We start from the raw sequence: 22,364 nt of genomic DNA on the forward strand, positions 1-22,364 counted from the left end.
GTTAGGGCGGCTAGGAGCTGGAACCAACTTTCAAGGGAAGTGGTGCTGGCCCCTACCCTGGGGGTCTTTAAGAAGAGGCTGGATGCCTACCTGGCTGGACTCATTTGAGTCCCGTTTCTCTTTTTGGGGTTTTTTTTGTTGTTCTCCCGCCCTGGCGGGGGGTCGGGCTAGAAGATCTACTAGGTCCCTTCCGACCCTTAATCTATGAATCTATGAATCTATTAACTAGTCTGCTAAGCCAGGCTGTAAATCTTGTAGATGCAAAGATTCTGGCTTAACATGGTGATAAATGGACCACAGATGAACAGTTTCTTTGCAAAGATGGAATAAGTGCTTAGACCTCTGTTGACATAATACTGTTACAGCATTGACTATCTTGAGCTAGATTTTCAGCCCACTTAGCACGAAAGAGATGTTGTGTATACTAGGTGAATTTCCCTGAGTTCTACAACATTTTTCTTAGTCTTTTCAACAGTTCAGAGACCTTGGTTTTGTATGTAGTCTAGCTGAGCTTCCTACCCAGATATGGAGGCATCCATGTCCAGCATTCTGTCAGACAGAAGTGAGGGGAAAAGTTGCTCCTTTATATGCCTGGGTCTTTTCCATGTCTTTCATCACTTTAGCAAGGAACCTGCACCCTTGTGTCCATGTGATGTTTTTGGGGCACAAATTCAATCACCCATGCATGAAGCTTATGTCAAGTCTGACATTCTGATCTAAATGCATGAATCTATATGATTTGGGAATGTGAAATGAGCTCTTACAGATATTTGTGGATGAGATTTCTGCTGTTTGAAGAGATCTAATATGTTCTTGAATCTCTTCTGTGGATCTAACACAGACTTTATAATTTCTATTTCCTGGGCTGGCAACAATTATGAAGTTCCTTTGTTTATCCTGAGAATCCACAGTACTGATGAGATGTAGATAAGACAAATGGAACTGTTGAGTTGCTGTGAGACAACTTTGGGAATCTTGATATGGCAAATGGTGATTTGGGCTACCATTCTAAATTTGAAAAGATGGATGAACTTGCTGAGACATCTCAAATATGAGTGGATACCTGTTCCCTTTCTTCTTCTGGATTAGAACATATTCTAACTAATCCCCCATTTCCTTTGAACTCCAGGAGCATTCCTTATTTTAGGAGTATTTCAAGTGAGAAGATTGCTAAAAAAAATAGTGGGGGGGAGGTGGGAAGGGGCAGGGGAAATGGAATGGAATACTCTGTATTTATAATCTCTCAGATTCAGAAATCTAAGGCAATTTGATTCCAAGATCCTCTCAAATGAAAGACAGTCTCCAAAAGAGGGAGGAGAGGAGGTCTAGTGGTGTTTCATTTTAATCACAGAAAAATGTGGATTGTGGGTTAATTTTTTTAATCCAAAAACTGGGCATTTTTTTTTTAATCGGAGAAAACCAGGATCCCTGTTCATTACCTTACCTGGAGGACCAGCAAAAAGCAGCACAGTGCTTAAAGACACTACTCAACAGCAGGGCACGTCCAGCATAATAACATGGCCTTTGTAAACCTGGCATGCTTGCTTTCTGCAACTTTACCAACTGCTAGGAATGGTCCTTACATCTTTCAAAGGATGAAGGCTTAATTCTTGTATTAAAGACTTCACAGCCTTCAAATGGGAGGCGCTCAATTTGTGTCTGGACCTCTTTTAGTCTTCTGGAAGTCCTGCCTAGGGCAATGGAGGGCTACAGTATCCAGCAAATATTCCATAAGCAGTGGTGATGTGTAGGGTGTACCCCCTGAGAGCGCTGGTGTACCCCCTGACAGCCAGCACTCCCTGCTTTGGTAACAGGTGTGGGGGGAGGCAGGAATGCCGACTGGTATGATCAGCTGCGGGGGGAACCCCCGGTCGGTGAGATTGGCTGTGGGGGGATCCCCTCCGGTCGCTGACTGGCTGCTGGGGGGGGCACAGGCCCCCCGGACTCAGGATGCACCAGTTGCCCATCTCCATAAGTATCCAGCACCTCTAACAAAGCCTGTACCAAAACTAAGACAAAGTTGTAATCTAAGTGTTCGTCAGACACAACAAACCTCAATTCCTCCCTGGAACTTCTTAAGAGAGTTTCTCAAGAAATTCTGTTACCTTGCCCCAAATCAAGGTATTTATACTTTGACAGAGCACCTAAAAATGAGCAAAGTGCATCTGTAGACTTCAGGATGAATTTTTTTCCCTGAAAAAATAAATTTAAGAAGTTGTTTGGAATATCCACCTCAAATAATGCCATAAAAGCTTGAAGACCAGTTTTTTCTCCAGAGCATCAGGATCTATATTCTGCCGTGATTTACCTTTTGGTTGAACGGTCTGAGGAAATTTATGTCTCATTTACTAAGTACAGGGGAGGTAGAAATCTGTGCTCACAGAAGAAAAGATTTTCTTTTTTCCTCCTTTCAGATTACTAGGAAAGGCACTTAAATGCTCTGCTAGTCTCAGTGGATGAAAAGTTAATTTTTTTCAATAAGTGAACTCAGGAGCTCAGTGCTTTAGTTCAGTAGGTGTTAACTTTAATTGTACAGAAAATGTTTAAACATGGGCCTTCTGGAGAATAAGAAAAAACTGACCATCAGTTGAAGACACACCTACTAACCAAGCAAGAAAAGCATCTTGAGTATACCATATTAAGTGAGATAGACATACCATAGGGGAAGCAAGTTTTGGATTTTGTTTCAGTCATGGAAAACAAGCCCCCAACATAAACGCTGTTTTGTTTTGTTTTGTTTGTATGTCACCAACTATAGTTGATTTTATTCTCTCCCACTTTCTCTACAAATAAACACATACAAGACTAACAAAGTCACAGTGTGCAGATAAACAGGTACTACAGGGTTGCTATTCTACAGCCCCAGATGGCAAGAGGGAATAGAGATACAGCTGGACTCCTCCTTCCGGAGTTGCACGGGAATTCAGATTATAGACACACCTCAGTGAACATGGATGGTGAAAAGTGTCTATTTTTTGTGGAAGAGGCACACATTGAGTTTAAAGTCTGATCCATAACACATCCCTTCCACTGCAAAAATGTTATTTAGTATCTTGGTGAGCTACAGATTACAGGTTAGTTTGGAGGGAATAATATCAGGTACTGAATAACTAATGTAATTCCTTGCAGTAGTGAAGTTTTCCTTTGTCATTTCCTACCAATATATTAGGTAATACCTGGGGTACCTTATGAAATCTGTTCTGATTTAAGCCAAAATTGGTATGCCTGCATTTCATGACACAGTTTCAAACTATATAAAGTATATTTTAAAATACAGTATACTCCATATGCTACATACAATATAATTTATTAAATACTATTAAATATAGTAAATTTAATATACTATATAAAACTATTGTTTTTCATTGTTTTTATCACATATCCATTTAACTCATGTTTATTCTGCATGCTTCATTCAACAACCTATGCAAATATTGAATTATCATAATTTTTTTCTTCAAATAAGAAAAGAAATACAATTAAAAGACAAATGTGAAGGTATTTTATAATGTTGCCACAACAGCTCTCTTTTGTGTCACCTTCAGTTTCTCTCTCTCTCAGTTTTCTCCTTTTTGCACACCCTTCTTTTTATGGAATGACCTTTTTGAAATTAGAGTAATAAAACTGTCGAAACATGAGGAAGATGGGAATCTCAAGAGATGATCTAGTTCAAGGCTTTTCAACTTCTAAGCAACCAGGAGCTGCATGCTGCCTGGTAATGGCTCTCCAGGTTGTACAGTATGGGCTGCAAATCACAGGGACTCCCTGGGACTAGATAGACAGCATAAACATCCCTCCCCCCATGCTAAGTGGGCAGAAAGGTCACTGGGCCCCCTCCTGCCATACACTTCAGCCCCAGAGACCCAAACAACTGAAACAGCAAAAGCAATGTGAAGAGTGACAGCCAGGCAAGAGCCTGGATGTTGCATGTTAAACCCTCAAGGGCTGGATGTGGTCTGCAGACCTCCAGCTGGACAGCCCTGATCTAAACCAAACTCCAGCATCAATGCAAGATCAATCACACCCAAACAATCCCTGATAAATGCTTGTTTAAGCTTTTGTCAGCTAGGGGGTTTCCATAACTTCCCTGGGCTGCCTATTTTACCACCTTTGCAATTAGATTTTTTTTCCTAATATGCAACCTAATCTTTCTTGTTGCAAATAATGATTTCCTCTGGTCCTTTCTCCAGTGGCCAAGGAAAACTACATTACCATCCCCTTTATATAGCAACATTGAAATATAGTTATCATGCTTCCTCAGTTTAAACTTGGGTGTTCAACTTCTGGCCCATGCACCAGATCTGGCTCACTGAGCCATGTTATTGTGCCTGCCAGGTTCCCCACCAGTCCAGAAATTTAGTGGCTTGGGAGCAGGGACAGCATTAATTGCCATTCCCCTGCTGCCAAATTTCCAGAACCATAGGGAGCCCTGCCAGCTGCATAGAATGGCCCTGCACGCTGGACTGGGTATGCAGAGCAGAGCCAGAGCAGTGGGAGGCGGGATTCAGGAGCCACAAGGTTGGATACAGGCATGTGGGACCCAATCCAGGTACCAGCCCCAGAGGGCCAATAAATTAAGCACCATTGGTGTAAACAAATGCAAATTCTTCCATCTTTCTTCATAAGCCATGTTTTCTGAACCTTTTTTTATTTTTGTTGCTCTCTTCTAGATTCTCTAGTCTGCCTACATCTTTCTTAATGTGTGGTGCCCAAAACTGGACACAGTATTCCAGCTGAGGTTTCACCCACTGGGTAGAGTGGAGATTAATTGAGCAATAATTCCTAATTAATTCTTAATTCTTAAAAATATTTTTTTAAACTAGTAAGAAGAAAATATGGATATTTTAGTGTATACTGAATGCTTATTTTAATTGTTAGAATGTAACATTTTTCAAAGCTAGAGAACTGTAAATTGAAAATAGTCTTAAAATGTATTTTATGCATTATGACTAAATATTATGGTTAATGAAATTACATATAAAACAATAAATTATGGCAATGTGTATCTGAGTGTACTAAAATCCAAATGCTACAGTAATAAGAAAGAATAATGTTGTATTCAATTATGTCATCTGTCCAAAATACAATTGCCTCTGTGTTTAGTAAATACATTATGCCCAGGTCACATTCCTGTGTTTAACTAAGTTTATAGTCACTCCCTTTTCTTTAAATACTTGAGCTCTTTGTTTCTGCATGTTCTGAGGTGTCATCATTTATTGCCTCAGGCACAATGGCTATACTTAACTAATAATGACAGCAGTTGTCATTAAATTTTAAACTCAGTAACATTACTCTGACATATTATTTGAAGTATGTCTTAATTCTAAATTTGATTAAAATTACAAACATACCATCTTTTATGCCAATCAAAATATTGCCACCCCCTCTCTTGAACTTTTCTATGAACTCTTCATGTAAATAAGTCATGGCATCTGTACCTGCTTAAAGTAAAGAAGAATCCTAGGTTGTATATATTTCATATGGAGCACAACATAAAACCTTACACTCATCAGTGGTCAGTGTTTCATTTAATATGAACTTCAAAAGCTTGAAACTTCCCTGTCGAAGTCAAGATTCATATTCACAAAAAATGTGCCATCATTTTTTTTTATCTATACACATAGCCACATGTATTAAACAGAACTGAAAGTAGCTCAGGATAGAAACTAAGAACTCTAGAAAATAGGGAATTGATACATATTCATAAGATACAACTTACTGTTTGGTAATATTGCATATTCTAGTATTTTCTGCTTCCTTTTGCACCCTTTTAAGCCATAGTGCTTCAGAGGGCTGCAGGTGTAAAATGCAAATTTTGCTACTCAGGTTGAGATTTGTGTGGGCTCAGAAACAATGGACAGTCCTATAAGTAGGAGCTGGGAGAAGGGTAGCTGGTAGGGCTGTGTAAAGCTTCGGTCCCTGATTTGATTCAGCAGAGATTCAGCCCAATTCAGTTGCTTAATCTCCAAATACAAATTGAATCAGAGGACCCTTTAATCTCTCCGAATTGAATTGGAACCCTCCAAATTGATTAGGATAGATTCAGAAAGATTCAGAGATAGAGACAGCTTTAAATGTTTTTTCTACATACCTCTAGGTAGCAGGGGCTCATGAGTGCTGCAATGCTGGGGCAAATGGAGCATCCCACAAAAGCATGGAGGGCTCCCCAGCACGCTCAGCAGCAGACCTGGAAGTGGACCAGAAGCACTTCTGGTCCACTTCCAGGTCCACCAGGGAGCATGGTGGGAGGCCCCCCTGTACCCCCCTGGCTCGGTGACTGATGCCTCCTGGGTCTGGGGGGGGCACCCCAGGTACCCCTGTGGCCAATCACCAAGCCAGGGAGGCACAGGGAGGGGGGTAGTGCGCTCCCTGGCAGACCTGGAAGTGGACCAGAAGTATTTTCACTGCCGAGCATGTGGAGGGGTTCGCTGCTGAGCATGTGGAAGGGCCCCCACACTCCCGTGGGACACTCTATGTGCCCCAACACTGCAGTGATCACGAGCTGTGCCTACTACCTCAAGGTATGTGGAAAAAACTTTTAAAGCTGTGTCTATGTCCGAATCGCTGATTCTCTGAATCAGCATCAAATCTTCAGATTTGGATTCAGACAAATCGAATCAAAGACAGTGATCTGAATCAACAAATCGAATCACTGTCCCTGATTTGGGCCAAATCCAAATCCGATTCAAATAGGATCCTCTTCGCACACCCCTAGTAGCTGGTAAAGAAACTCATTCACTAGCTCCTCCTCTAGACATAGGCAGAGCCTCCTTTGTGCTCACAGAAAGAACGTTACACACACTGTGGAAGTGCCTCATGTAAGCGTACAACAGCAAAAGTCTCTGATTCTGCCTTCAAACCAAGATTCCATTCCCAAGTCCATAATTCATAGCTCTTTCCTAACCTTTTTCTATTTTTGCATAGTTGTACTAAACCTCTTAAAAGGTTTGTAATTTGCTTGAGTGCCTTTTTCTTGGTCTTATAGGTTCCTTCTTTTTTTTTTTCATTCAAAACAATTGGCAGCCAGCTTTATGATTTTATTTTTAACTCTTTTCTTGGCTCTATGGGTCTGTTTCTGGGGAGGAGGTCAGTGATTTAATTATAAAAGATCCATGGAGGAATTTTAAGGCACACTGCAGGTTAGTTGGGATACAAGCCTCAGCATTTTGCAGAGACTGAAACACCTTAATCTCCTACCCCATACAAAGAAAGAGGCTAGGACTTTGACTATCTAGGTGACAGTCCTTTGCTGATGCAAGGGGCAGATGTAAATAAAGCCCTACTATAACTTCAGGTTGATAAATCAGAAGTTATCTTGAAATCCACACTGATACTGTCCTACATATATGTTGGAAAGCTATTATCTCAAGCTAAATTACTGGTTAATTTAAATAAAATTGTATCTACCACATGGAAACCATGCTACTGTGTCTGTATCACTATTTCCTCATCTGTATCATTCATGGCATACTTTAGCTAATTATTTGGCATAATAGCTTCCAATGTATCAGAATGCATTATTATTAATAGTTATATTACAATATTTACCAAGAATCCTTAATCAAGATAAGAGTCCCAATGTGCTAGACACCAGATAAACACATAAAAAGACATAGTTTATTCCCTAAAAAGTTTACAATCAAGGGGCTGAATCCTGCAATTGCACTTATGACTGGTACACTGAGCCCATTACAAATTTTAGATAATTTTATTTTAAGATGATTTTAAAAGAGAAGGACAAATATTGTTAATATGATTAAAATGACTTTTTATTGCATTTTCCATTTGGTACATGTTATGTCATGAATTCCAAACATATTTTATATATATCATCCTTGTTTTACTTCTATTTATTTGTATAAGATAGCGTAATTTCACTTATAATTATCCCAAAGAACTCCTACAGTACAAAACATTCCTATTCAGAGGATTTCATAAAAATAAGCATCTTTAAGGCATCAAATAAATATGAAATACAGGAAACATTATCATTCCATAAAGTCAATATTCCCATAAACTTAAAGAATAGTGACCACACATAAAGGCTTTATAAGCCATCCCTGATTGACAGCATATTAGAGGATTAATTGCTTAACTAGTGCATATTATTTAATTCCCTTCATGTTATTAACACTGTATGCGAGTATACTTTTATTATAATCCTTTTTCTCAATAGAAAAGTTCTATTATTGAAAATAGTGGTTATTTTTCTTTATAACAACTTCGGCCTGAAGCATGGACCTTAATTGCCCATATAAAGTATATCTAGGATTTATAATTAGGCCTTATTTAAAATGCCTAGTTTAGCTATTTTCTTTGATCCCATAAACCTTATCTGGTTCTTAAAGTGAAATGCTATAGGGACTCTGGCATGTTTCTTTCTACTCCTGAAAGAGATCATCAAACTAACTCTTGACAGATTGGCCTTCCCACTGCTTTCCTCTAAGAAACTAGCAAGCTTCATGGGATGGAAGAGAGAAGCTAGCTCCTACAAACAGAAAGGCAGTTGAAGATTTTGTATGAACATTAATTTTATATGCTTACAGTGCCACCAATAGGAGTTATATAAACAGCCTAGAAAGAGTTATTTACCAAAACTGGAGTAGGAGTTTTTGGGGGGAAATTATGGCTGCCTATACACCTGCTCAGGGCTGCGGGGGGGGGGAGGCGTTTTAATTAGAGCAGTTCCCAGAGAGCCACTCTACTTAAAACACCTCACCAACATGTGTATTAAGCTGCCACACATTTAAAAATGGCTATGGAATGCTTTATCTAAACCTCATTCAATGAAGTTTAAAATAAAGCACCCCTGCAGTCATTTTTTAATATGCGAGCGCTTATATATGTAATGGTGAGGCCACACTGGAGCATTCTAATTACAACATGAACCAGCAAGTGTACAGACAGCCTACATGTACTATCATATATGGTCCCAAAAATCAGGGATAAAAATTGGGAAATAAGGAACCTAAAAATACAAAAAAATAGCACATTAAGGGGGGGTTCTTTAAGACCTAATGCTTTCTTACCAGTGAGTCCATGGGAGGATGGCTCTTTATGGGAAGATAGCTAATCGACTGTTTGAAATTTAATGCAAGATGTTTTAGCTAGGCAGTGATGGTGCCTGCAAGTTTTATGGAAAGGAAACCACAACTGAAGCCTGCAGGAAATTCTGAATTAAGAAGTTTTGTACTTAAAAAATATGATACATTTACTGCCAGAGGCCTTTAAATCAAAATAATATTTTTCTCTCTCCCAGCAGCCCCAACAAAGAGATTTCCTATAAAACAGAACTGCAGACTGTGAATGTGACTAATATTGGATTCAAAACTACTTTGAAATAAAGCAATTTAGGACTCCATATCTGTAACCTACATCTTCATGTATATTCTGATACCTTCACCCTGGTATCAGAAGTCAAGTGAGCTGCAGTGGAAAATAATATAAAAATACGTATTATCTGTATACTTTTTTAGATAACTCCTGCAAAACTTATTGCATATTCTTTGTTCTCCTCACGATTTAAGTATATATGTCTTGAAAAATTAACTAACAATTACATGAAAATCTGTAATAACGTATAACTCCAAGTTCATTAAGCTGATGCATCTTTTGAAAAATAATATATGACAGCATTTAATTTTTGATGTGCTTATGAGAAAAAGTGTTATACTGTTATTTGGAATGTTGCTTGGAATTGAAACATTTCCAAATCAGTCAATAATTAGAATGGTGAGAATCCATCATTTCACTGACACTTACTCCTACCAGAAAAGATGGCCTATTTTAAATATGCTCACACATATTTCTGTCAATCTAGACCTGTCATAGCAAATTATTTCATTTTGTAGATTACATGGTATTTAACAGAAAATATCTCTCTCCACATTTAAATATAGATTTGAAACGCAGTATCAAGAACTCCCTTGAAAGATTAGATTTTTCAGGAATCTCTTCTTGAAAATGCAATATATTAAAGATGGAAAATCTTATTCATAATATTCAATTTCACTTATAGCACACAGAACTGATGGCATATGTGTCATGAAATATAAGGTTCTAATTGTAATATAGGCAGAGTTGGTTAGGTAAAGTAATAGAAATGATACTGTAAGTATACTAATCACTTCAGATTATAAAGCGCTCATGCAATGCAAACATAGTTTCAGAATACTTAGAAAAAATGTTGAACTACTTATAAAAATAATTACTGAATGAAAAAAGACAAAGAAATAATAAGGGTTTACGAGTCTGTTGCTATATGTAATAAATTAGCATTGAGTAGTTAAATTTTCAGGAATTCAAATCTGTCGTACATTAAAATTGTATCCCATATTAAGGGACATTCCTATATTTTAATTTAAAAAAACCTCCAAAGGTAAGTTCAATTTTGAGACACAGAAATCTTAAAAGTTGAAATAAAATTAACATTTATGTTTAAATTGTTTTAAAACAATCCTTATTTAGAGTCTATCATTAGTACTATATATATATATATATATATATCTACTTAAAGTTTCTTGTATCAGTAATTTGGCACATGCATGCTTACTAAACATTTTAAGACACCCTTCTATACATTTTGGTCCCATGGAGAGAGCACTGGGTGTTAGGAGGCTGAATTCTGTTTTCAACACTGATGAGCTATTCATGTAATTTCAAGCAAGACCATTCTCCCTCTGAGCTTCAGTGTTCCCATTTGTAAAACTATTTTACAGTGATTTTATTTATGAATCTCTGCAATGTGATTGGGGAAACCAATTTAACAGTACCTCAAAACTACCGATACATAGGACAAAATGCACAGTCAGCACAACATAATAAAATCACAAAAATGTCTCATTCTTTAACAGAATTGAAAAAAAAAAAGACTTTGGAAATTTTTTATTATTATCTCTGATGTTAGAAAGCAGATTACCATATATATTTGAACATAAGATGAATTTCCCCCCCCAGTCAGCAGGGGGAAGAAAGCTCCTCACAAACCTATTATGTTGATTAAATACAGTCAACACTGAGCATGACTATAAAACACATGACCAAAAAATTGAACTGCATTAATTTTTCATAGTTTCATAGTCGGTAGGGTCAGAAGAGACCTGAGCAGATCATCAAGTCCAACCCCCTGCCATGGCAGGAAAGAGTATTGGGGTCAAACGACCCCGGCAAGGTGTTCATCAAGCCTCCTTTTAAAAAACCCCAGGGTAGGAGCCAGCACCACTTCTCTTGGAAGTTGGTTCCAGATCCTAGCTGCCCTGACAGTGAAGTAGCACCTCCTGATATCTAGCCTAAATCTACCCTCTGCCAGCTTGTGACCACTATTTCTTGTCACTCCTGGTAGTGCTTGGGGGAACAGGGGCTCCCCCAATGCCTACTGGTCCCCCTGACCAGTTTGTAAGTGGCCACTAGATCCCCCCTCAGCCTTCTCTTGTGGAGGCTGAATAGGTTCAGGTCCCATAGCCTCTCCTCGTAGGGCCTGCCCTGCCGCCCCCTGATCATGCGGGTGGCCCTCCTCTGGACCCTAACCATGTTGTCCACATCCCTCCTGAACTGCGGCAACCAGAACTGGACATGGTACTCCAACTGCAGTCTGACCAGTGTCGTATAGAGTGGGAGGATCGCCTCCTTGGACCTACCTGAGATACATCTGCGGATGCATGACAAGGTACGGTTGGCTTTCCTGACCACTTCCCCACACTGTCAGCCCATGTTTATTTTGGCATCAATAATGACTCCAAGATCCTTTTCTGCCTCTGCACTGATAAAAAGGGAATTCCCCAACCTGTAGGTATGCTGCTGGTTCTTCCTCCCCAGGTGCAGTACCTTGCACTTGTCAGTGTTGAAACCCATCCTGTTCTCATCCGCCCACCCCTGCAACCTGTCTAGGTCTGATTGCAATCTATTCCTCCCTTCTGGCATGCCCACTTCTCTCCACATCTTAGTGTCATCTGCAAATTTGAACAGGGTGCTTTTTACGCCCTCGTCCAAGTCACTGATGAAGATGTTTAACAGTGCGGGCCCAAGGACCAAGCCCTGTGGAACCCCACTGCCCACATCCCTCCAGGTCAAAAATGACCTGTCCACCACCACTCTCTGGGTGCGGCCCTCCAGCCAACTATTTAACTGTGTAGGTGTCGACACCACAGTCCCCTAGTTTTTTAATGAGAATGGGGTGAGAGACAGTGTTGAAGGCCTTCCTAAAGTCTAGAAACACTACGTCCACTGCTACACTTGTGTCTAAGGATTTTGTGACCTGGTCATAGAAGTCCACCAGGATGAACTAAGTCTATGGATATCTATAGTACAAAGTCAGCATTTTCCCAATTTGTTACTCACATTCATGTGCTCAGGGAGAGTAGAGTCTTATAGTAAATAGAGGGGTAAGGGACTGTAGGGGGAAGAACTCTGGAGATAGGTGGCAAGGGGCCCATCTGACCCCCCAGATTTATTTTCCCTGCTGTTACAGTAGGAAGATGAAATCAATGCAAACCTCCAATAATTAAAATCTGTACCTGAAAAATTATAACAAATTTAGACATTTGCCATATATAGAATCTAATTATTGGGGTGTCATCTTATATTTGAATAAATATGGTAATTAAAATGAATGTCTTCTTGAGACTACAGTTCCTATTCTATTGTGTAACTGAATACTCTTCATATGACTTTTTTTCAATCTCTGTGTAACAGGGGGCCTTCTCAGGGCCAGTTCGCCATTGGCCCGCCCATCTGTTCCTGGGCTAACTGCCTGCCTCACTTTCCTGCCACACCTTGTTGTTTCATAATTGGTTCTAATTAGACAGGAGGCTGCCCAAACTTGCCCCGATGCCAGGGGGTGCTCTCTGTGGCTCTGACCTTCCCTACACCACAGCCCATGCCTCACAGATGGCATCACCATTTTTAGCATCTCTAGCCCCACACTGTGCCCCATAATCCTCCTGTCTGGGCCCCAACAATCAGCCCACTCCATCCTCATGCTGGGCTACCTAGCTCCCTGTACTCTCCTGCCTCTCGGGTGTAGCCCCCCTGGAACCTTTGGCCACACAGGCCCTGGCCTCACCTTCAAGGCCAGTTGGAACCCCAGGCTCTCGGCTCTGGGTGTTCCTTGTGGTGGGCCCCTGGCCCTGTTGACCCTTCTGGTCCTGGTCCCAGCATTCACCAGTCAAGGATGCCTCAAGCCAGGCTTCTTGAGCATCTAGCCCACTCTCTCTCATGGGTCCTCCTTCTCGGCCCTACTATGGGGTTACCCACCTGGCTGTGGGAGCTGGGGTTATTCAGGTGCCTCAATCAGCTTTTCACTGGGGTGGTAACTGACCTGGCATGTCCTGGGGACTGCCATGCCAGGAGCCCCACCAGGCCACCCATCCCTGGAAGGGTGCAGTTTTAGGTCATACCCATGACCAAGAGCCTCCTAGCCATCCCCATAAGCTCTTGCCCTTACCTCCTGGTTGTTCCTGCTGCAGCTCAGCTAGACAATGTTTCTGCCTGGGCCAGCAGCAGCAGACTGCAGCCTTTATATACTACATTCTCAAAATGGCTGCCACCATCAGGCACCTGCTAGATGCCTGACCCAGCCCTTAAAGTGGCAGGCACCAACAGTGCCCTGCCACATTCTGGATACATATTTCCTGATTTTTTAAGGGCAAAAAAGGGAAAAATTGAATATTCTTTTATGCATAACAAACCAATGGATTTGCCACTTCAGATTTCATCAGATAATACTGGGTCTCCCATTCAAGTTGTCCACTTATGCATATACTTAACTTTGAACACAGGTATAACTGACCTGAAGTTTATGAAAGTTATTTGTATGATTAAAAGTTAAGTACATGCTTAGTTGCTCCCTAGGGAAAGGACCTACCTATCTAAGTATTGGTCTGTACACATGCCAAATGTAGTTAGTAAGCGTAGCGGAGTCTTCCTTTTGTATGGTGCTGTTGAGATCAGTGGCCTTTACTAGGAAACATGAGAGGCAGCAGATTGGGCAGTGAAGCACGTGGTTAATGCAAGTTGTCCATTTTCTCTATAGAAGTCCCCCCTCTGTCTTCTTTTCTCTAGACTAAATAAGCCCTGTTCCTTCAGTCTCTCCTCAGAAGTCATGTGCCCCAGACCCCTAACCATTTTCACTGCCCTCTGCTGGACTCTCTCCAATTTGTCCACATCCTTTCTGTAGTGGAGACCCAACACTGGACACAGTATTCCAGGTGTTGCCTCACCAGTGCAAAATAGAGGGAAATAATCACTTCCCCTGGTCTGCTGCCAATATCCCTGTGAATGCAGACCAGTATGTCGTTGGCCTTCTTGGCAACAAGGGCTCATATTCAGCTTATTGTCCACTGTAACCCCCAGGTCCTTTTCTGCAGAGCTGCTGCCTACCCAGTGAGTCCCAGCCTGTACCGCTGCATGGAATTGTTCCATCCTAAGTGCAGGACTCTGTACTTAAGGTATATATTATATTTATACACACGTGTGTGTATATTATAAATATAATATATATTATACATACACACACACACACATCATTGTGATTTTCCAGCTTTCCTTTCATATGCTTGAATTTTTTTTTTAAGTTATACATTTGGCATCAGTAGAGTAACTAGGTGTGGCAAGAAGGGTACAAGTCCTTGGTGCTACTTGGAGAGGGTGCCACCCCACACCCCAGCAACCAGAACTAGGTAGGATGGATGGAATCAACCCAGCCCTGGCCCCAGCAAGACAGCATACAAAGAGTTGATACTGGCCCCAGCGCCACCCGCTGCAAGGCAACATGCAAGGCCCACCCTGCACCCTGCCCAGTGAAGCAGCATGCAGGGAGCCAGCCCCAACAGAAACAGCAGCAGCAGCTGCTGCTGTCAGTTAAGACCCTCCCATGTTTGTCTCTCTGCCCCCTCACCCACTGCTCTCAGGTACTTAGCACAACACCTTCCCATCTCTGCCCAGGAAACAAAAATTGCTAGTTATGCCTCTCCTTGGCTTATTACATTTGCCCTGGAGTGGATACTACATATTTAAGGACTGCACTCTTCCTTAGAGTCCACTGAGATCCTTAAGGCCAGCCAAAAGCAACTTCCTCCCAGTACCATAAATACAAGTTTTCTTGGCAAAAATGTAGGAGATCATTCTCAGTAGTTGCTCCCTCAGCTCTAGGACTCCTTCCCCCTTGGGGCCTGCTAAAATCTGAGCCTAAATATCTTCCAGAAGCAGATGTTTCCACAGCCTGATGAAAGGTATTTGTACCCAAAAACTTGCAAAAAAGAATTTTTCCAACTATTTTAGTTTGTCTAATACAAGATATTGGATTTACCCAAAGAACTCTGTCTGCCAGAAGCATTGTAAGACCTCCCTATTTGGATAGGCACTTAGGAGGCAAGGCTAAAATGGGATACTGTTTAAGGTGCTTTACTATACAGTTTATTTACTCTATTGGCTTTTATGAGTGTTTTTGTTTCTCCTGTTCACTTGTTTTATAATGTATTTTGTTGCTTCCTGCAAGCTGCCCTCAACCTTTGTTGGGCACGGTGCATTATAAATCTAATAAATAAATATTACATATATAGTTACAGACATGTCACCACAAATGGAAAGATAATTATGGAATACCCTTGGTTATGCAGAACATTGAAAAAGTTGTTTTTTAATTTAAATTCTGGTGGGTGAGACATGAAGTGGTTTTAAATTATTTACTATACTTTTTCAATACCATTAAACTTGCTACCCAGACTATAAAAAGACCTATCTGCTGTTATAGGTGCCTTTGTTACTTATATTGGTGACTTTTTCCTGTTACAGTTACCCTAGTACAGCCCTTTTAATGGACACACAATATGCTACTCTGTGCCCAAGCTCACCTACTCTTTCTTTTCTCAAAAGACAAGGCACATCTGCCACCTGCTCTAGTCTGTGTCCCAGCAACAACTGTCGAGCAGCAAAAAGATTGATTATCAGTCAAAAACCATTCAACAACACCAGATTTTGGTAGGTTAAGCTTGCTGATCCAGCAAGAGATGGTGTGAAATTTTCAGTAATGTGTGCCAACATTTTGGTGCTAAAAGAACAGCAGTGCATGTCACAATGAAACACAGCCAAAGATATGCAGACAAAGCACAGAAGTTTTTGTTTTGAACTTGGCTTGAAAGAGGGAGAGGGGGAGAGAGAGAAGAAGAATTGCTTAATGAATTTGAAAATCCACTCTAATACCCAGTCATGTGCATGGAAAAACTATAACAAAAATGAAAATGCTCAGATTTTATAGCAAGTCATGGCCATATAAAAATACTGTAACATTTGCTTTATTTCAGCGTCTTTGAAGAAGTGAGACAGAGATATTTATTAAATATAGTTGTATTTAATGAAGCAGTCAAAGCCTCCCTAATATATCCTAAAGTATGTTAATCTGACTGGGCAACACACATGTACTAGAAAAATACAAAGATCTTTATCTGTCTTATTGAATATATAGACTGTTAATTAAATAAATTGTAGTCACTGACTCTTCTAGATCATAGGCAGGGTGATTTTCATATTATTTTTAAAACCACATCATATGCATAACAGATGATACACGAGATAGGGATTACTTATTATCATAAATATAATTTGTGAAATTTTTATGGGAGCTTGAGATGAATGTATTTATAGGATCTGGATTAATTGGTGGTGTAAAATCTAAACACTTTCATCACTCATGAATAACACCATGGCTATGTAAATGAAAGGCCTATTTTAGGACACAAATCATATCAAAGACTACTGGTCAATGTTATTTATGTATTCAGAGACATTTATATAGTACTCATCATTATTTATATTCATCACTACTCTTCACTTGTACATGGACTTTATATTAAAGCAATTACTTTCTGTATGAAAAGAATAAGCAAAGTTGTTCTGAATTTTTTCTTGAGTTCAGGAATAAAAACATTTAGTACTACAAACAGTTATGCTATTATCTCCTCTTTCATAATAAGAGGCACTTAAATCATATTGGGAAAAATAAACTAAAGGGGCTTTTAAAAAATGAAAGAGAGCGTAACTAACAACATGAGAAAAACTAAAAAAATGTCCATTAGTGCAAAAAATATAAAACATACACATCAGCTGAATGCTTTATTCATTTTCTTACCCCTAGGTCTTTCTTAAATGTATTCCATTGCCCTTTTAGTACCTCAAACCTATCCCATTTATAAATATAATGTAGCATATATGATTCAAATTAAGGTATATTTTCATATTATAATGGTATACCTACAATATATGTTGATTTTTTAAAAAAATAAAGTTTTAATCAGCCATCTAATACTGGCAGTACATTAGCCAGCTAATTTTTTCACATGTGAAATTATTAGGTATTTATCACAAATACCAGCTGTACTGGTCATTTAAAAGAAAATATTTAGTATATATTTTGACTCTGAGGCAGAACACAATTTAAGTTCATTCTCTGAAAAGCTTTTTGAAAATTGGTTGTACAAATAGATTAGAATACATCAACTTAAAATATGACTAAGAATTAAATATAAAAGCCAACTTCAAAAGCAAATGAGTCAGAAACAGTAATATTCTCCTCTGGAAAAATGTCAGCTGGTAACCATACTGGGAAAGGGGTGAGATAGGGGGGAAAAGGTTTAATGTTTGTTGTACTGTACAATTTTAAAGCATGCTGAGTTAAATATTCCACGTTACTTTGTAAAATTTCTAGTAATTATTGTAATGATATCTTTATAAAGGTCAAATGTCTAAATTAATAAATGCAATCTTAAACTCTGAACTTTTTCTTTCTAGTGTAATAAGCCTAATGAATTGTGTCTATTAGGTGTCACTGAAACTAAACAGTAAATTCAATAATCTCTGATTTAATTTATTATATTTTCACCATTTAACCTCCTGCAGGCTCCCTAATGTCTATTCAGATCTATATTAAATTAAGCACCAGTGCTAATGAAGGGCAATAAACGTGGCTGTCAGTAGATTTTTCTTTCATTAAGCACATTATCCTCTTACTGAGCTGTAAATGAGTAAACATTAGTTTTGTTAAACCATGCAAAAAGACAGGATGAAAATCATTTTTAATTGCACCCCTTAAGCCATTTACTGTTTGTTTTTCTTTTACCTTTAATTTTTTTGAATGGATCTAAAAAGGGCTTTCCAGTTGAAATATAAACGTCGGCATCATGGGGTATGTCTTTAGGTTCTAGTGCTTCAGTGCCGTCTGCCAAGAACACTCGTCGTGCAGCCATGTTCAGATTCAGCTTTTCAGTGCACTCCTCCAGCAGCTAAATGAATGCAAGAGGTAAGGAATATTGATTACAACAGAAAAATATATCTGTGTTATGATGAATATATAGCCAGAGAAGCAAAACTGGAAATTAGAAATCCACTCTTAAATGACTTAGCAACCATGCTAATTGCATTATAAGTAACTTAGTATTTTTGCATTCTTTGTTGGCACTTATCAGATAACAGACTAAGGAAAACATAACAGAAAACACACAAAATTACAAAGATTTTTAAATGTTATTATTATAATCTAGATTTTTATTCTCATGTAATACTACAACGTTATGAATAAACTCAATGTTCTATACTCTGCGATGCTCTGTAACTTTAAAGTGCTTAACTGTTCCACGATTTTCTATATATTATACACATACTACAAAGAAGAACGTTAATATTTGCTAATTTTAAATAAAAAATAATTCCTTTATTTATCTTAGTTATAAAGTACAAACTAGAAGTCAAGTTAATGCATACAAGAAACTTTGTATTAGTAATTACCAGTTTAATGGATGGTACAGCAACTCTAGTAAAGTCACTCCTTGTGCCATTCTTATAAGCTGTTACTTTGATTACCCTTGGCTGCTGTTTAGTAACTTTGGACAGTGCTGATTTCTTCTGGGCTTCCTGGAGTCTTGAGGAAGAGAATTTTGTATATCTGTTGCAAATAAAACCCATTTAACTTAAATCAGAGAAATGTTTTATTTGTGTGTTTTGTTTACTATTACTATGGGCTTTGTTTTTGATAGTTATTTAAAAATTATATTTCTAATGCAACGCCTCAACGTTTTTCCAAATTATACATATTTAATTTCAAATACTCGAGTTTTAAAACATAGATACAGAACAAAATTAGATTCCTTTGAATCTAGAATATTTAGAATTATAACTTTCATAAATGTAGATAATTTTTTACATTTAGCACATCTTATTCGTAACAGGGCACACTCAAAGGCCATTTGAATAACCAAATTGTAAAGCTGTTTATGTAGCAGCTTCAGAGCTCTTTTTATTATGGCCTTTGCAAAAAAAGAGGATACCCTTAATTTTAAATGATTCACCAATTCCATCAAGATTTAACTACATTTTATAAACACTATCATTATTCTAGAAAAAATTAATAACATCTGAGTATTTTCAGTGCCCAAAAGAATTGCTTTATAATTACATATAAGTTAATGCTTTGCTTTTAGTTGACAAAGTAAAAACTGATGCTGCAGTCAGTACTCAGGCAAAATTGCCATTCACTTTGATGGAAATGATGCCTATATAAGGTGCACAGAATGAGGTTTAATGTCATTGTTTCTGTTCTTCAGGATATAAAATATATTCACAGCAATAAGTAGAATAAAGTACAATTGACTAACATTTAATGAAGAAAAATATTCTCAGTATTTTTTTAAAAATAGTTAAACCCACAAGCAACTCCTCTGCAGGGCTATTAGAAGCTTGTTCTTAGAAAACAAATACAGGCTCACTGCATAATTATAGCAAGACTATGTTTTATTGCAAATATTTGTAAGATAATGGCCTTACCCTATACTGAGCTCACTGCAGATACAGAGATCAACCCATGAAAGAACTCAGTGTGGGCATTAGGCCTAAGTATTTGATTCAACTCTTACTCCCATCAATGGGAATCTTTCCCTCTATTTTATTGGACACGTGCTTGGTCCCTTAAGCAACATGTACTTTATATATTTAACCTTACTGTACAGATATTTTACAATTTCAGGTGCCTTGAACTGCAATTGAATTAATAATTCAAGGACTTTTTATTCGGAGAGATGTCTGATCCTTTATGTTCTTTGGTAAGCCAGTCCTAAAACAAGGCATCTCATTAAAGTCATGGGGATAGCTTACGTGAAAAACTGCTCATCCATATGCATAAGGAATTCAGAATCTGGCCCTTTGCAAGGAGTTATTACAGTTTATCATTAAATAGTTTTTTGCATGAAAGCACTGTAAAAATATACACACATACGATATTAACTGGCCATATTTATCTTAATATTTAAATTTATTAAACAAATAATAAAGCACTGATGATATTTTCCCCCTTACCATTTTTACTTTAAATATTGTAGATTCTATATATAAAATCCTAGTGGAGTCGAACTATGCATTAACTTCATCCTTTCTTATCTGATTTCAGACTTAAAAATGTTTATACTTGGGGCAAGGAGAAGCAAGCATTTACTTCAACATATACAATTCTGTTTCAATTTTAAAAAGTTATTATTATTACTATACTTACAAAGACACCTACAAATACAATTTTGATTATAAAAACCTAAATAGTTTGAATCCTGCCTAACTGAGATCATGCCTGTTCCCTATGGAATTTTCTATGCCATTCAACATTAACTTGCCTCATGAAAACGGAAGGTGCTAGTAACAGAGGTCTGGGACAGAAGTTCAATAGACTGATTTAACCTAAATCAGTTAAGTCTGATACTACATGCATCTAAGTTTATCTTAAACTAGTTTTGGCCATTTAAAAAGCACTTGAGGTGCACTGAACTTCTGCTGTGTTACGGATTTTAACCAGTTTCTGATCATTTATACCAGTCTGTGTGAAACTTCTGTCCCTAAATGAGGTGCTTTTGGTAAGGGATCTTGACTTCGGAACATTGGTTCCCTAGCACCTGGATTTGGTGAGCTTCACAGCATACTTCAAAAGTCACCTGCCTTCTCAGAACTTGTCATTACAACACACAAGGGTAATTTATCCCAGGGTATATGTTGGGGAGCTGTTTAATTACTAAGCGCAAAAAAAAATCCCTGAAGGATATTATGTGACCTAATATTAGGTGAATTGTAAGCTGCAGTGGCAAGCTGGGGTACTTATTTTGTTTTACATCTTTCAAAGAAAGAGATCCTGGTAATTCTGTTTCATAATTATTTGATTTAAAGTATGCAGTTTAAAAAAAATTCCAGGCCTGGAAATTATTAGGTGCAACAAAACTTACTAATAAAATCAGCAGTGTCTTTTATTTTTATGTTTAAAAATGTCCATTGAATTATCATTATGAATTTTGTTGAAAGTGGACAGAGCATAAACCATCACAGTTAAAGGCAACACAAAAGAGCTTTGATTACCTTAACTGACCTGTGGGAGCACTGACAGGTCTGTTTCTCTTGGATGGTGATATAAGGCAGAAATTGTTTGTACTGTTTGATTTGTAGCTCTGTTGGTCTGGTTTTCCATCATGGCTCTGAACTGATTTTGTTTGATGTGTAGAACAATTTTGATGTCCTGACCTTCTTGATACCAGTGCCGATTGAGGACGAATGTTAGGGCCAAATAGAAACTGTGTACACTTTTGCTTTCTTTCTGTATTTTTAACTAACTTTTTTGCATAGGAGGAGATACATTGTCTGAAAGAAAAATATGGAGAAAATAGATAAAATTATATCCTCTTATGCCAGCCTGTGGTTAAGTTTCACTCATACTCAAATTTGTAACAAACCAGGAAAAACTGTAAAGAAACAAGAATGGGGGAACTCATTAGCTATATTCAATATATATTTCAAAGAAGTGAAAGGGAAAGATACCAAATGATTAAGGCATTAAAATTTAGCCATCCTAAATAGTTGATTTTGAAACGAATCCAAGACAAAACCTCAAAGAGGAAAAAAATCCAAGTGTGCTTTCAGACTATTTTAAAGTTAACACAGAGCCTTTGTTCTCTGCAACTTACTTTAGATATAATAAAAATAAAAAATAATAATCCACTCCTGTAAAAAAGTAAACTGAGATTTCATTAAATGAAAGCTGGGATTTTCATAGGAGCCTAAATAAACTGGTCAGAATTACAGTGAAAATTAGGCACCTCACTCACTTTTAACATTCCAACCATTGGTTTTGTAAAAATCTAGATGGAAAAATCCCCCCGGCTGAAAATAATCCAACAGTTAAATTTTAAAACAATAAACTGCAAGGTATGAGATTCAAACATTGCAGAACTGGGCTAGAAAAATGAAACTTATTATAAACAAAAGGAAAAAGGACAAATCTATTTTCATTGTTTAATTTTGCATTTTTATAAATATTGGCAACATGGAAAATAGAATTTAAATAAAATTTT

At 38.1% G+C, this 22,364-nt stretch overlaps 1 protein-coding gene across 1 annotated transcript in view; it reads right to left on the reverse strand.

The window, feature by feature from the left end:
- Positions 1-22,364, reverse strand: part of DCDC1 (doublecortin domain containing 1) — a 236,073-nt gene that overhangs the window by 198,506 nt on the left and 15,203 nt on the right. Inside the window, exons 2-4 of the mRNA XM_019519509.1 lie at positions 21,376-21,654; positions 18,775-18,931; positions 18,110-18,272 (exon numbers count right to left, since the gene is read on the reverse strand). Of these exons, the coding sequence (XP_019375054.1) occupies positions 18,110-18,272; positions 18,775-18,931; positions 21,376-21,654 (599 nt within the window). The remainder of the gene's footprint in view (positions 1-18,109; positions 18,273-18,774; positions 18,932-21,375; positions 21,655-22,364) is intronic.

This window comes from Gavialis gangeticus, unplaced genomic scaffold (assembly GCF_001723915.1).
Source record: "Gavialis gangeticus isolate Ggan-Ray unplaced genomic scaffold, GavGan_comp1, whole genome shotgun sequence".
NCBI classification, from domain to species: domain Eukaryota; kingdom Metazoa; phylum Chordata; order Crocodylia; family Gavialidae; genus Gavialis; species Gavialis gangeticus.